This window comes from Carettochelys insculpta, chromosome 10 (genome assembly GCF_033958435.1).
Source record: "Carettochelys insculpta isolate YL-2023 chromosome 10, ASM3395843v1, whole genome shotgun sequence".
In the NCBI taxonomy this organism is placed as follows: domain Eukaryota; kingdom Metazoa; phylum Chordata; order Testudines; family Carettochelyidae; genus Carettochelys; species Carettochelys insculpta.
The window spans coordinates 51,724,648-51,741,003 of NC_134146.1; the positions used below are offsets into that span (position 1 = coordinate 51,724,648).

Sequence of the window (16,356 nt, forward strand, 5' to 3'; positions counted from 1 at the left end):
AGGAGGAGGGAGAAAACTTGTTCTTCTTGGCCTCTGAGGATAGAGCAAGCAGCAATGGGCTTAAACTGCAGCAAGGGAGGTTTAGGCTGGACATTAAGAAAAAGCTCCTAACTGACAGGGTGGTCAAACAGTGGAATAAATTGCCTAGGGAGGTTGTGGAATCTCCATCTCTGGAAATATTTAAGAACAGGTTAAATAAATGTCTATCAGGGATGGTCTAGACAGTACTTGGTCCTGCCATGAGGGCAGGGGGCTGGACTCGATGACCTCTCAAGGTCCCGCCCAGTCCTAGCATTCTATGATAAGAAGGTTCCACGGCCTCTCAGAATTCCTCAAGATACCACTGAACACAGCATGAAATTCACGGAGATGCGAAACTGATCGGAGCAGAAGAGAAAGAGAAGGTGATTACATCTGTCTTCATCTTTCAGATGATGATTGTGTTTCATTACTAATTATCCCTCCTTGCTTACTATCATGAACTTTCTGGACAGGAGTACAGTGACTAACCTTTCCTCAAAAAGTTAGTTCTCAGCACAATCTCAAAGGTCCCAGCAGAGGCATGGCAAAACAAGGGCCACGTCCACACTAGCACTTTTATCTGTGTAACTTTGCAGTTGCTCTCGGGTGTGAAAACACGCACCCCAGGCAACATACGTTACATGGATAGACGCATGAGGGCAGACAGCATTATGTCGGGGGACCAGCTCTCTCACGCCAGCAGAGCCGCTACATGAGCGATCTGTATTGGTACAGCTGTGCCACTGCAAACTTGCTAGTGCAGACATGGCCTAAGACAAGAGACATTTTAGAATGAAGGCACATGGGATAGTATTTCAGTGCAAGTTCTCCTGGTGACAGGAACACATGTACTTCTCAGCAATAATATTCTGTACATTCTCAGCAATTCTGGACTAGCTAACTTTCACCGTGTCAGCACTGTGCACTTGGGAAGGGACAAAAATCCTGCATCCAGCTACAGGTTGAACCTCTCTAGTCTGGCACTCACTCAACCAGCAACATCCATCATGATTTCAGTTAGCTGGATGAACACTTATCATGGGTGTGGCCAAGTTTCCTGTGGTGCCATGAAACCAGTTTTGGGTCTCAGTGTTTTACGCTGTTATTTACCTGTCATTTACCCCAAATGTCTTCTAACAGCTCAGTAAGCAGTGGCGGCAATGAGTTAGACAATATTGACCTCCCATGGTCTGGAAAATTCATTCGGCACCGGTAAGGTCCCGAGTGTGCTGGACTTACAGGTTCCACCTTTCATTGCTCCTTTTCATATCCCCAATCACAGACCCAGGCTGTGGGTTTGTCACACAACATGATTACATTCTTTCCTAGGTCCTTGTGGTTCCCCGCACCTGTGTCTGTGGTTTCCGCAAGAGATGATCATGTTGGTTTCGGTCCAGATTGCTGCATCCTGCTGTTCTGCGAGGTTACACCCCAACACTACACACCAGCTCAGCTGGAAGCAAAGGCTGTACTTTAAACTGTGGTTTGTATGGCACTTCGGGAACCTGCTGCATAAGATCTAAGATTATTTGCTAGATCTTAACAAGCAGGTCACTTTGTAAGCTCTCTCCAAGGCCAGGCCACTGGGTTAGCACACTAGGAGGGAGCACTGGTATCTTCCTTTGGCGTTTTTATGAATATTTTCTGGAGCTTGCAGGGCAGGTTCCCGCTCATTTTTCCCCGTGCGTGCATGGAACCAATTTTGTTATGTGCCTCAAGGCATGTGCGGACGTGCACCACCAACAGAAACACAGGCTGCCATCTGTGGGCATTCTGCTGATCAGCTGGGCAGCTTCTGAATCTCTCCTGGATGAACGCCCAAGTGCTCAGCTTCCAGAAAGCACTGCTGTGGGTCGGTCATGTATGCCCTACCCCAGATATAGGCTCTCCAGAGCCTTACCAAGAGGAACAGCTCTACCGTGTCCTACTGCTCAAGGCCTGCAGCAGTGCAGTGCTGAGCTGCTGTACTTCAGACTAATATTACAGAAAACTGAAGTACCCTAAAGGTCAGGATCTTACTAGTGTTCAACATAATCCTCCCCCTTTTAATGTTCCCTGGAACATGGGAGCGAGCAGTCCTAGGCCATAACTGTCACGCTCCTGAAGTTACACCTCACTTCTCCCATTGCAACAGCTGTTATAGACACCAGCCAAGATGACTGCCCCTTGCAGGGGGCCATACAAGAGGCACACCAAGCCAGCCTCAGACATAACCACGCTGAACAGGCAGCACAAGCAGAGGAAGAATTGTGATGGGAACAAACAGCAGCCTGGCTCTGTCCCAGAATAAAAAGGTGGTCGCTGCTCCAAGAGCTTATAATCCAACTAATGGGCAAGGAGATAACAGACGGACAGAGGAGCACAAGGGAACAGCGTCGCTCATTCTGTGGGGTAGCGGCTTTGGCGTATCAGCAGCCTCACCACTCTCGCAGTTCTGGAAGCACTGTGAAAAAGGGGGAAGGAGGATAACAGGGAGCTCCTCCCAGCTTCCAGGTCAAGATGGGAGAAAACCGGAGGGTGCTCATTTGAGAATTTAACAAGTCTACGACAGAGGCTGAGATCGTGAGCTGACATAGGCAAGAGTAGGCACCTCAAATCTCAGAGTGTAGGGGCAGGACAGCCCAAGAGAAGCCGAGAGAGTGAAAAGAAGCCACCTGTCTGTGATGGGAGAAGGAGGGATTCCCTGGAGGGATGCAGAGAGGGGGCGACATGCTCAAAGCCAGGAGCAAAGAAATAGTCAATTCTGCGTTTGTCAAAGCCACAGAAGAAGATGTCCTAACCGAGATCAGAAAAGAGAGCCAGGACAAGGAGTTTCAGCTGTGTGGATGGGCAGTAAAGTCTGTATCTTAGAGCCATTATGCAGACAGAACTGGCAAGATCTAGACACAGCTTTGGTACAAGGGTCAGAGAGAGAGAAGCCAGCAGAGGTTTGGTATCTGCAAAGTCAAAAGCGAGCATTGTTCAAACCTGCCCTCCATGTTACCCAGCCCTCCAACTCCGCACCTCCATCTGGGTGTTTGAGCACCTCAGGAGACACCATTCTGGTTGTGGTCCCTGGATAAGCTATGATGACCGGGTCCTGCCATGAATGAATGGGATTGGACTCAAAGTTCTCAAGATCACTTCCAGTCCTACGACTCTGGGCCAAATAAGCTGCAATATGCTTACAGCTCTATTTCCCTGTTGTACAACACTTTTGAAGTAGGATGCAATTACAGCCGCGGAGCCCAAAGGAAACCCTTCACACGGGCAGAACTTGTAAGGCCGAGCAGAGACACTGCATGGATCTGCATAAAGGAAAAGAAAACCGTCCAAGCTAGAATTAAATTAAATGTGTCTTCTGCCTTAGTTAACAAGAGAAACGACTGATGTGCAGGAGGCCACACTGCAGGGTAGAGCCTGCTGAAATGACCAGTAAGCAAATCAGAGGAGCCACCAACAGCTGTCCCAGACACACATTTTTGCATATGACAGAAACATTCTTTTAGTGGAGGGGTTTCCTCGAATTGCAACATTTAAACTCTTCCTCACTTTGTAAGCAATTCTACCACTTGTGGGATTGTTCCAGATTTCTGCTGCCACTTCCTTTTTACTTAGTGGATGTAGATCAATCAAATGGACAAGAGAAAGCTGAACAACCTGTTCTCAGGCTAGAAATGTTCTAACTCTGCTATTTGCATCTGTCTCGTTTATGTTATTTTTTTGGCTAGGTGTTCAAGCAGCCATATAGAAAGGGGAAGGGGAAAAAAAAAAAATCGTGTATCCTAGTTACCACCCCTTTGTAGGAACATAATTATAAATTGCCTTTAAAGCATAATTGGGCTTGGCAAGTTTTCCCCAAATCCTTTACAAATGTTTCCCTGCCTTTTATGAACAGTTTTGGGGAAGTTCCCAACAGTCCTGCCTTGAGAATTTTTGTGCCCAGAAGACAGGTTCTTAGCTATTAAACGCCTAAGCAGCCTGCGTCACCACCCAATGTTTCAAAATAGCAGTTGAGGGATTGCTCCAGCTCCTTTGCTCACCTGCCTCAGAGGCCGTTAGGCCAAAGCCTCTATGGCGGAGTTCACTGCACAGAGGGAGCACGGATTTTATATGGTGGTAACGAAGACACAGCATGGCTTTTAAATATTGACAGGCTACACCACAGTATGCCCCAGCGGCCGGGGAAAGTGGGGTGTGAGGACAGGTTTGATACCGGCTACTTACACTGAGGTACATGGTCCCTAGGCCTTGTTGCCATCAGGATTTTGCACTGAGATAGCTACTGCTTTCTGCCTGCAAGGCGGAGCCTCAAATATAAGCCCAAAGACTCACAGCCTGCAGGGAGTGGGACCCAGCAAAGCCAGAGGAGGAGGAAATGTCGATGCAGAGCAAGGCGGTTCTGAACAAGAGTGCAGCATGCATGCAACAGCACAGCTGCATGTCAGCAGGGAGTGTTTATTCATATAGACCTCAGAGCGCAGTAGGCTCCAGTCATAAGTGGCCTCTTGCAAAAGAGGGAGGGACAAAAATGAAGACTCCAGAGAGACCATTCCATGCTCACAGCTATTTCTGCTCCTTGGTACAGCATCAGAACCAAAGCCTTCTTCTCTCACCTACCACAGACAGTGGGTAACATTTTGGAGCTAAAGCCTGATCTACACAAGCCAGTTTTACTGGACCTGTTAGAAGTGAGCGAAAGCACAGGACAACCGTGCATAGCAAAGCTGCTGCCTTAACCAGTACAGCTACACCAGCAGAGGCCCTTGAGGGCAGTCACACCAGCAAGCGTTTCCTTGCACTGACATAAGCTCCCTCTCCGCTTGTCAGGTTTACTGGTCTAGCTCCCCCAGTACATGTATCCCAGCAAACTCCTGTAAATGCTGTCCAGGCGAAAGGCCTCATGAAATGTCATGGGGACTCCACCTGCAAACTCACCAGCTGCTTCTGGTACCTTACCCGCTACCCAGTGTCAGGGGACAGAAGAAAGGTCACCCTTCAGAACTCCCAGGAGATTGTCAAGGGTCTCAGAGGCAAAGTTTGAGCTCCCCGCCACATCTCCCTGAGAAGGTTGAGGTTGTGTAGTGCTGAAATTTTGGCCCCTGCCCCCTGCGGAGATGAGGCCTATTTAGTGAAAATGGCCTCCACAGATAACCTCCCTTCTCTGTACGGCTATGGGCAAGCCAGAGCCCACCTGGAACAAAGACCCAGTGACAGATGTACTCACAAGTGTCAGCACCTATACAGAGGAAAGAAATCCAAGAGTCAGGACTCATAATAAGGAAAATATGAGCTAGTTTCTGGGAGCAAAGGCATTGGGAATTTCAGGGGTCAGTTTAATAGTCAGTGCTCCTTTTCCTAAGAGCCCAGCGTACAGTTTAAAAATGTCACAGCCCATCAGTGTATCGTGACACATTTTTACACAGGCCTTGAACCACAGAGAGGAACTTGCTGGGTATCAAGGAAGATTCTCCTCTGCAAAGGGTTCAGAGCAAAGAACTGCAGTGCTCTGGTGAAGGTAGGAGGCAGGTAGAGATGCAGCTCCAAAGAGACCAGAGGATGGACACCACAACAGGATGAGTTTACCTAGATACTACCATGGCTGCCATCACAGCAGCATCCACATCACGCACATCACCACAGCACCACCAGGAGGATGGGGACTATTGCTTACCTTCTCCTGCTGGCAGAGAACTGAGACCAAGCACAAGCATCTTGAAGAGGTCTCAGAAGTCAGTGGCAGAGCTAAGAGGTAGACCCTGATTGCCAAATTCCAACAGTGCAAGATGATTCTTCCTCCCCCATTTAGGAACCTAATTACACAGGCACCACTCATCCGTGTCACTAGACCAAGCATACAACCCTGAATCTGAACTTCAAACAATCCCCAGCATGAACAGGGAAAGCTACCAACTCGGGACTCCCCACGACTCTCTCACTCACTTCTACAGCATTAACAGGACTTTCACTTTGGGAGATCGCCCACTTGTGCTACCACAATCCAAATGTCCATGTAAACAAACACCTGCTCTGTCAAAGTCAGAGTCGTAAGGTTGCAGCCATGGACTGTTTAGACCAGAACACTAGTGCAAGCAGAACCCACCTTGGATCCTGCAGCAGCAAAACTACAATTCAAGAACTCTTCCAGAGCTCAGCTGTCCAACAGCTAGGGAGAAAAATGGTAAGGGAGAGGAACCTAAAAATTCAACCTTCTGAATAACAAGAGGGGGCCTGATTCCAAGCCCATTCACAGCAAAGTTACTGTGCATGTATTAGGTGCAAACATTGTGAGCATTCGCACAAACTCTCCCCAGCTGTCCGCTGTTTACTTGGTTTGATAACACACTAGTGTAACTACATCAGAACTATCAGACACACTTTAAAAAAAAAATCTCATACAGTGATTATTGGTATATTTTTAAATCAAGACCACTTTTCAATTAAATCCACCACCGTAGCTAAGGGATTCCTCTTCCTTTGTGAGGGACTTGATCTACTAATGGGTCACACCATCATTTTAACATCTAGCTAATCCGAGGATTCTCCAAGAACCAGACAGCTCAGCTCTGTTGCCTGCAGGGGTCTAGGTCTGGAGTCCTTTCTCTGGCGAAACTCCTTCTGCTGGAAGTGGTTCTAGTTTGTAGATGGGACTCAAGGAAAACCTGCCAGGTACGATGTACACTCATCCCTCGCTGTATGAGGAAAACTGGTTCCCAAATTTCTGCTCGTAGGCGAGAGCTCGTAAGAGGGACACTAAAGTCCCAGTAAAATACATGAATCACAGAATCACACGGCTGGAAGGGACCTCAGGAGGTCATCTAGTCCAGCCCCCTGCTTCAAGCAGGATCAACCCCCACTAAGTCATCCCAGCCAGGACCTTGTCAAGACAGGACTTAAAAACCTCAAGGGATGGAGAATCCACCACCTCTCTAGGCAACGCATTCCAATGCTTCACCACCCGCCTGGTGAAGTAGTTTTTCCTAATAATATCTAACCTACACCTTTCCTTCTTCAACTTCTGACCATTACTCCTTGTTCTGCCATCTGACACCACTGAGAACAGTTTCTCACCCTCCTCTTTAAAGCTCCCCTTCAGGAAGTTGAAGGCTGCTATTAAATCACCTCTAAGTCTTCTCTTCTGTAAACTAAACAAGCCCAAATCCCTCAGCCTCTCCTCATAGGTCTTGTGCTCCAGACCCTTAATCATTTTTGTTGCCCTTCGCTGAACCTGCTCCATCAAATCCACATCCTTTTTATACTGGGTGGCCCAAAACTGGACACAATATTCCAGATGTGGCCTCACCAGTGCCGAATAAAGAGGAATAACTACTTCTCTAGATCTGCTCGAAATGCTCCTCCTAATGCACCCCAGTATGCCGTTAGCTTTCTTGGTTACAAGGGCACACTGTATACTCATATCCAGCCTTCCATCCACCATAACCCGTAGGTCCCTTTCCATCGTACTGCTGCTGAGCCAGTCAGTCCCCAGCTTGTAACAATGTTTGGGATTCTTCCGCCCCAGGTGCGGGACTCTACACTTCTCCTTATTGAACCACATCAGATTTCTTTTGGCCCAGTCCTCCAATTTATCCAGGTCCCTCTGGATTTTCTCTCTATCCTCCAACATATCTACCTCTCCCCCTAGTTTGGCGTCATCCGCAAACTTGCTGAGGGTGCAACCCAGTCCCTCATCCAGGTCATTAATAAAGATGTTGAATAACACCGACCTCAGAAATGAGCCTTGCGGCACTCCGCTTGAAACAGACCGCCATCCTAATATTGAGCCATTGACCACTACCCGTTGGGCCCGACCATCAAGCCAGCTTTCTATCCATCTTATAGTCCAAGGATCCAATCCATATTTCCTTAACTTATGGACAAGAATGTTGTGGGGAACCGTATCAAAAGCCTTGCTGAAGTCAAGGTATGTCACATCCACTGACTTCTTCATGTCCACAGAGCTTGTTACCTCGTCATAGAAGCTAATCAGATTGGTCAGGCAGGACTTGCCCCTGGTGAATCCACCTAAGCTACTTTTGATCACTTTCCCCTCTTCCAAGTGCTTCAAAATGGATTCCTTGAGGATTCCCTCCATTATTTTCCCAGGGATTGAGGTATGGCTGACAGGTCTATAGTTCCCTGGATTGTCCTTCTTTCCTTTTTTAAAGATGGGCACTATGTTTGCCTTCTTCCAGTCATCCGGTATCTCCCCCGATCTCCAAGAGTCTTCAAGGATAATGGCCAAAGGTTCAGCAATGATCTCTGCCAATTCCCTCAGTACCCTGGGGTGCATTAAATCCAGACCCATGGACTTGTGCACATCTAGTTTTTCTAGATAACTCAGAACTTGTTCCTTCAGAACTTGTTCCTTCCCCACAGATGGCTGCCCTCCACCTTCCCGTACTGCATCATCTAGGACCATCATGGGGAAGTTGACTTTGTCTGTGAAGACTGAGGCAAAAAAAGCATTGAGTACTTCAGCTTTTCCTGCATCATCTGTCACTAGGTTACCTCCCTCATCCAGTAATGGCCCCACACCTTCTCCGATAACCAGTTTATTGTTCACATGCCTGTAGAAACCCTTCTTGTTACTCTTCACATCCCTTGCCAGCTGCAGTTCCAATTGTGCTTTCACTTTCCTGATTACTGCCTGGCATTCTCCAGCCATATGTTTACACTCCTCCTTTGTCAACTGTCCACGTTTCCATTTCTTGTATGCAGACTTTTTGAGTTTAAACTGACTAATGATTTCTCTGTTAAGCCAAGCTGGTGGCCTACCATGTTTGCATTTCTTACTATGCAGCGGGATTGTTTGTTCCTGTGCCTTCAGTAAGACTTCTTTAAAATACTTCCGGTTCTCTTCAACTCTTTTCCCCTTCATCTTTGTTTCCCAAGGGATCCTGATCATCCGGTCTCTTAGGAAGTCAAAGTCTGCTCTTCTGAAATCAAGGGTCTGTATGTTACTGCTCACCCTTCTTCCTTTTGTCCAGATCCTGAAATCTACGACCTCGTGGTCGCTGCAGCCCAGGTTCCCTCCCACTTCTATTTCTTCTACTTTTCTTCCCTGTTTGTGAGCTACAGGTCAAGTTGTGCATGGCCCCTGGTTGGTTCCTTCAGCACTTGTACCAAGAAGTTATCCCCATCATTCTCCAAAAGCTTCCTGGATTGTCTGTGTGCTGATGTACTGGTCTCCCAACAAATGTCCGGATGATTAAAAAGTCTCCCATGAGAACCAGGGCCTGTGATTTGGACAAGTCTCTGATTCATTCCAAGTGCTTGTAACTCAGCAAAGGAGCACCAGCAGCATGTGACACTACTTTTGAAAGGTAAGTGAACCTTGGGTTGCGGGGAGGTTGGGGAGAGTTAAAGGCTGGGGGTAGTTTGGGGCCATGAGCAGGAGAGAGGCTTAAAACCTGGTGGCAGGTTGGATCCATGGAGCAGGCGGGTGGGGACCACAGGGTGGGGGGTAAGGCTCGTATTAGTTGGGTGGGGGGAATTCAATCGTTTACCGAAAAAAGGTAAGTATACGTGTCCCTCGTTTTAGCAAGTGCTCACAAGTAAAGTACTTGATTAATGAGGGATGAGTCCATAAGAGAATATAGCTCACTGAAATGGGGCTTGCACAGAAGCTAACAGTGTGTTTCAGCCTGCAGATTTGTACACACAGCATTCAGATAGAAAGTGATTTATGTATATTCTGGCATACTTCACACACCACTGTTACAGCTGAAGCAGGCTCCCCATTGAGAAGCTTTGCCAATTTATGCAAGCACCCAATATCCAAAAGCTCACCTAATAAACTTTTTTGCTAGTCTTAAAAGTGCTACTTGACTGCTTTTTGTTCCAATATCCAAAAGTTCCTGATCTATTCTGAGCAGCAGGTGATTGGATGGCTAGGGAAAAAACAGAAACTGTGGTATCAGGGGAATTGTCCCACCCATTGTCTGCATAAGGGAGGGGAGACAAAAGGTGAATAAATGCTACAGGATTTTCTTCTGCACTGTCTCGCAGCTCTGAAAGATGTAGTCTGTTCACTTAAGAACCAAGGAGCTTGGCAGTCACCTTATTATGAGAGGCTTCGCTCATTTCTGCTTGCTGATGTTTAAAAATCCACCTGAAAGGTCTGTCAGATCACATTGGAGGGGAACTCTGGCCTCACAAAAGACAATGGCCAGACACTCACTGAGTTCAGTGGGGCTAGAATTCCATCCAGGCAGTTAAAAAAAAAAATGAAGGAAAAGGAAAATGGAAAAAGAAAACCCACCCACAAGCGACAGTCATAAAAAGTGCCATGCGCCTTTTCAACTCAGCCCTTATTCTTAAGCTAAAGTTAATGAATTACCTCCTGTTGAGCCTTGTAACAAAATCAAAAAAAACCCCAAAAAACAAACAACCCCCCACCCGCAATATACTATCTGAATGCCAAAGCAAACAAATATCCACCAGCTAGTCCTGCTAGATAACCAGAGTGTGGCAGGTAGTCGCTTGTTTACGGTAAGGAGCTGCACATTTATGATCAAAGAGACGTTAGCAACTTCTGGAACAGGACAGCCTCATGCTTCCATACAAAACTGCAGCCTAAGTTAATTATTAATAAACTGATTCTGTGCAGTCGGAGGCCTGCACGTGAACTTTACCGATGCAGTTATGGAGATGCACCGGCGGAAAAGGAAGCGGTGCGGGGCCCATGAAGCACAGAAGGGTGTACTGAGGGCACGCACTATTTCAGGGGCTCGATCCCAGACGCCGACAGCAGGCAAAGCGCTGAACCTGTCACCTCTACGGAGTCTGATTCGGTTTCCCTCCTCTGTTCTTTGAGCGCAAAAATGTCGGCGATGCTGCCATAGGCCGGAGCGCCGGACTGACCGCAAGGTGCAGCGCAAACAGCTGCGCCTCTCCCGGGTTACCGGCTGCCGGTGGCACGGATGATCTCTACCCACCGCAGGGGACTCGCCAGCACCGCGGCTGTGCTGCAGGTGGAGCAAAGCGTCCGCCGCGCTGCATTTCAGCCGTGCGCTTTGTCGTGCCCAGCGCCGCCGGCGGCTCCAGCCGGGCCGGGGAGGAGCCCACCTGTAAATCCAAGCGCGGCGCACACCCCGGTCCTCCGGGCCCGCCCCGGGAGAGCTCCCGGCTGAGCAAGTTTCGCCGGCGCGCCCAGGCGGGGGCTGCTGTGCGGCGCCCTCCGGCCAGGGCTGCGCACACGTCCAGCGCGCCCCGCTCCGGCCGCGGCCTGGCACCGATCCCTGCGTCCCCGTGCGCGCCCGCCCCCGGGGTGCGCCGAAAGGGGGGACCCCGCTCCCCGGCGCGGCGCGGCGCGGCCCCGCTCACCCAGCATGGAGAAGATGAAGTCTTTGGCCGTGTGGATCTCCAGGGCGCGCTGGTCGTCGTACTCGCGCTGCTCGTGCCTGCTGAACTCCTGGATGAGCCGGTTCAGCTCCTCCGTGCGGGCCCCGGAGCGGAAATCCAGCTCGGGGCCGGCGGGCTTGCAGGGGGCGCCCGGGGCTCCGGGCTTGGGGCCGAGCGGCGCCGCCATCTTCGTGCACAGCAGCCGCGGGAGCGGGCGGAGGCGGCGCGGCGGGCCCGGGGCTCCCCTGGCGGCGGCGAGCTCGGCAGCCGCAGCCCCAGCCCGAGGCGGCCAGCTGGGGACACGGGGCCCTTCGCAGCGCCTTAAAGGGGCCGCGCCGCCGCCGCCGGGTGCAGCCCGCGCCTGCTCCAGCCAGCGGGGCGGGGCGGGGAGTCACCGGCGGGGGCGGGCTGGGGGGAGCGCCGCGCGTCTCTTCTCCCCGCAGTGCCCGGCGCAGGGGGGCGCCGCCCCGCCCCGCGGCCGGCTGCAGCCGGGTCCCGGGGCTGGAGCTAGGGGCGCTGGCGGCCGCGGCCCCCGGGGCTAGACGCGGTTTCCACGTGCAGGGCGGCTCGGCGCGCCCGGCGCCCCGCTGCAGGACCCCTCCCAGCGCCCGGGCCCGGCTCTGCAGGCCGGTGGGGGCGCTGCGCCTTTGGCCGGGCAGGAGCTGCCCACGCGGCTGCGTTGTTACCCGCCTGCGGCTGCCGGGGCCTTGAGCCAGCGGTGCCCCGCCCCGACACGCTGCCGAGCCCTCTCCCGGCTGTCCGCCCAGGTGCTCGGCCTGCCGCGCCCTTCCGGCCGCGGGGCACATCTCGGGCGTGCGGTGCGGCGTGGGGCAGCGAGGGGGCACCGCCAGGGCTGTTCCATCTCCAGCCACCCCTCTGCGCCTGGCCTAGCGCGGACTCTGCTCCCCGCACAGACCTTCCCTTACGGGTAACGGGGGAGGGGAAAGGGTTGGGCACCACTGCCCTAGACACAGCCCATGGACCACGACCGTGGGTGGAGCGCTGCGTCCCTGTGGCTGCCGTCCGGGGCCTTGTATGATCCATCACCGGCCGCACGTGCTGAGCGGGGCACCGTTGCCCAGCCCTCGGGAGAACTGCCTGGGAAGTTCAGAGAGACGGGGCATTGTACTCCCGCACCTTTAATCTTACTGCTCTGTCCTAAACCCCATATCCACTGATCCATACCACCAAGGGGCCTGCCTGGAAGCTAAGGGCCAGGGCCAGGCCACCTGCAAGCAGATGCACCTGCATTGAAAGCAATGACAGAGGGAGCCAGTGAGAAGCCACCAGGTGCAACGAAGCCATCTAGGAAGGTCCTCAAGGTGATTTTTGCAGTATCTACCAGAGGGGATTGGGGAAGCAGGAGATCTGGCTCACGTTGGGGTTGGGTATCAGAGCTGAACCATGTGCCATTTCTGCAAGAATTCTGCCTACAGAGGGGAGAATTTCTCGAGTACAGCTGCCCGGTACCTTGCCAGCCTTCTGGTCTCGGCCGTATCTGAACTGAGAAACCAATCATTTTTCCTTTGGGATCTAGTCTGGAACCAGAATTAAAGCCAGAGGCAGGGGAGGGTCCAGGTTTGCTTTGTGGTTCTGGCTTTGTCCCGTCTTTAGTTTATACAATTTCTCATTGCTCTATCATGTTTAATGAATTATGTCCAGTGGCGAGTAGGGGTGTATGTACCTACACATGCCATGGCCCAATGGGGTAAAATCAGAGACGCCTGCCCTCGAGTATGAACACAGATTTTCGTTCAGCTCAAGGAGCTGTGGGCTGGGCTTTTGCAAGAGGAAAAACCACATCCTCGTTTCACTTGCACGTTAAAGTTCCAAGTGGCCATGGGCTGGAGCGTACTGACAGGCCTGGAGCAGTTGCATGACCATTTTGTGTGTGTTAATCCTCTCTGAAATTGCATGAGATCACAATTCTTATTTCATCACATCAGCGCCATTTAAGATGCCTAAATACACAGTTAATTCACCCCTTACATAAATCTAAGCAGTGGGGATTATCTGAACAAATAAACAAAATGAGACCGCAGCAGTTAGCAATATAATGAATGAATGGCAGAACAAAGATGCTAGAAAATGTAACTCTTTGCATATATATAGTAATACCTGTTCTCCCTTGGTTAACGAGCATTCATTCCACACCCCCATTTTGCAGATGGGGAAACTGAGGACATGATAGCTACAAACAAATTGTTCCAGCATACAGGAGCCAGACTGGATGATCCAGAAGCCTAAATCTCCTCTTGGTCTAATGTTCTACCATTGTCATTCCACTGATTTAAATGGGGTTACCCTGATCAGGGCTGTCCCTACTGATATGGGTGCTGTAGGCAGCCTGAGAACCTACAATCTCTCCTCACCCCCGGTAGGGGGGCACCCACACTGTAGGTGGCTGTCCCTCCAGGGGGCAGAAGCTGTGAGGGGCAGGCAGGAGTAGGGCAGGGAGGCTCTCCTGAGGCGAGCGGCAGAGCAGGAGGTGGCCATGTGGCTGACCACCCCCGTTCTCTCCTGGGCTTGAGCAGCTGCACACAGAAACAGGTGTCGTCAGAGTTGCCACCAGCGTGGTGCTCTGCTCTCTCCAATGCTGGTATCACTCGGCTGCGTGCATGTGTTCCCTCTGTGCGCTGCCCCAGCTCTGCAGATAGCTGACACAGCAGCCTCGAAGAGAACTCCCAATGACCACAGAGTCTAGTAAGGTGCGAAGGCACGTTGGCCAGGTTTATTGCCGTATTGGATACAATAGTAGTTCCCTGTAGATTTCTTAGTCTAAGTCAGGGCATACTACAAATATGCACCCACGGTCAATGGACTCGGCTCAGTCAGTGGTGGGACTTTCCACTGCCCCCTCGGCCGGACCCAGACCACATCCCAAGATTACATTCTTATACACAGGTACAAACAACTTACACATCACTCCTGACGTATTGAGGTACAACCCTTCTACGTAGTTAGGTGCCGCCTCCCCCTTTGTACATGTTGGTTTGAACAAAACAACTCTATTCATCATATTATCCTTTTGCCCCTGTCATTGGGATGTATTGGCCTATTCTTTCTTATTTGTGGGATGTTCCAGGGTAGGGAGTTCTTGTACCATGTACCTGCCATACTACCCTTTTGCCTCTGTCATTGGGATGGATTGGCCTATTCTTTCTTATCTGTGCAATGTTCCGGGGTAGGGAGTTCTGGTAGCATGTACCTACTTCAATATGCTAGGTATATATGTTTATGCACCAGCAACCCTCTTCTTGCCAGCTTCTGTGAGTAATGCATTCCTTTAGCTCACAGCTGCACTTTGCTTTCTGTTAGCAAAGTCTTGACCATTACTTTGGTTCAGGCCTAAGGCCTCATACTGGGCCTGTACTTACTACAACAGGCCCAGAGGCGCAAGCAGTGCCGCACCTCCCCTCCTTACGTGGGCCAGTTCCCAGTAGGCTAAGCCTGCAGCCCACATCCTCCAGCAACTTCCTCACAGACAGCCAGACCCTTGCCCCCAGGGTGCTTCTCTGCCTTCGGGTGCACTGCAGTAAGCTCACACTCCCTGCTGCCCAAGGAAGAAGAGTGCAAAGGAGTGGGGTCACTTAGTGGAGACACCAGCAGAGGGGCAGGAAGGAGGTGCCCAGCCCCAGGAAAACAGTCCCCTCCCCCAGCAGCTTGGCCAGAGCAGGCAGGACATTTTCCTCTGTCTCTGGAGCATCCTTCAGGTGGGGGAGTGCAGCTGCTAGCAGCTCCTCTTGAATCCTCCTGTCACTTGGTGAGTGGCTGCAGGGCAGAGCCGGAAGGGGGCCGGCTGGGGCATGGGGCTGAAATGCAGCACCCAGCTGGCTAAGGCACCACCACATTTGAGGCAATTTGGTGCCCTCCGCAGCTGCGTATTTTGCAGATCAGTAGGGATGACCCTGCTCCTGATTTACACCAGTGGCAGCAAGAGGCACTTCTGGGCTGAGGGGCTCTGGCTCCCTGCTAGACACCCTGGCAGTCTAATACCCTGTTTGTCTGCAGCAAATGAAGGAAGAAGAGGATGTACAGCTGCGCTTTGAGCTGAACCACCTCAGCACACCTGGCTATGCCAGGTGAGTGCTGCACAACCTTGGAGATCACAGACACAGGCTGAGTCTAAGTCATCCCTGAAGCAGCGGCACCGGGCCAGCTGAACTAACTGGAGTTACTCCAGCCATTCTTCGGCCCAGTGTGCTGGGAGAGAGGGAGAGCTTGGTTAACTCCAGGATCTGCCAGCTTGCTCCCTGCCCACCCCCAGTGAATCCCAGTCCCTGTTGCAAAGCTGGCCCAACTCAAGGAGGAAGCTGCAACCTGAATCTCCTGGCACCAACATGAGTGAATTTGTCCTGAGGCTATCCAGTCCCCTGCCAGGCTGCTGAGCTGTTCGGGTGCGGCTGGTGTTTGCTAAAGGCACTACCCGTAGCTGTGCAGACCCGTGTCCTCTGTTTGTCCAGCCAGTGGGCACGTGTGCTCCTGCACAGCATCCTGCCAGGAGTTGCAGCTTGTGATGCCCACAGACTGAAAGGACAGCCTCCGGCGGACCACAGCCAATAGTAGGTCATCTGTGCCAGAGCTGGGCAGGAAATGGGTTTCCCATCCACAACAGGGACAGGAAGTCAAAAGTCCTGAAACCATTTACAAGCTGAAAAATCTGAATGTTTTTTTCGTGTGGTCAGTAAAGTATTTCATTCCAGTTTCAACTTCCTCTTCTTGTGTTACCATCATCGGCTCGATCTCAAAAGGTCATTTCAACCCAGGATTTTGGGTTTTGCGACTGACAACACATTTCATGTCAACAACTTCAAAAACGGATTTGTTAATTTTTTTCTTTTTAAACTGAAACATTTCTTGGAACCAGCCCTTTCCCATGAAGCACTTGACTTCGCAGTGGCCCTTTCCCTGGAAGGGTTTAAGTCTGAAGAAATCCAAATGTAATTACTGTCCAGCTCTAATCTTCACAACAGACACCACAGCAGCTGCAGCAGGCCCCACTTATGCCAG

The 16,356-nt window shown here is 51.2% G+C and overlaps 1 protein-coding gene across 4 annotated transcripts in view; it reads right to left on the reverse strand.

Moving 5' to 3' along the window:
- The window catches only part of MB21D2 (Mab-21 domain containing 2), an 82,563-nt gene extending 70,170 nt beyond the window's left edge, over positions 1 to 12,393 (reverse strand). The window contains exon 1 of one of the 4 annotated variants that reach the window (XM_075004039.1): positions 11,329 to 12,393. In XM_075004039.1, coding sequence (XP_074860140.1) covers positions 11,329 to 11,533 — 205 coding nt within the window. In that variant the 5' untranslated portion in view covers positions 11,534 to 12,393. The other 3 variants (XM_075004041.1, XM_075004042.1, XM_075004040.1) reach the window with 3 other exon arrangements.
- Between the last annotated feature and the right edge of the window lie 3,963 nt (positions 12,394 to 16,356).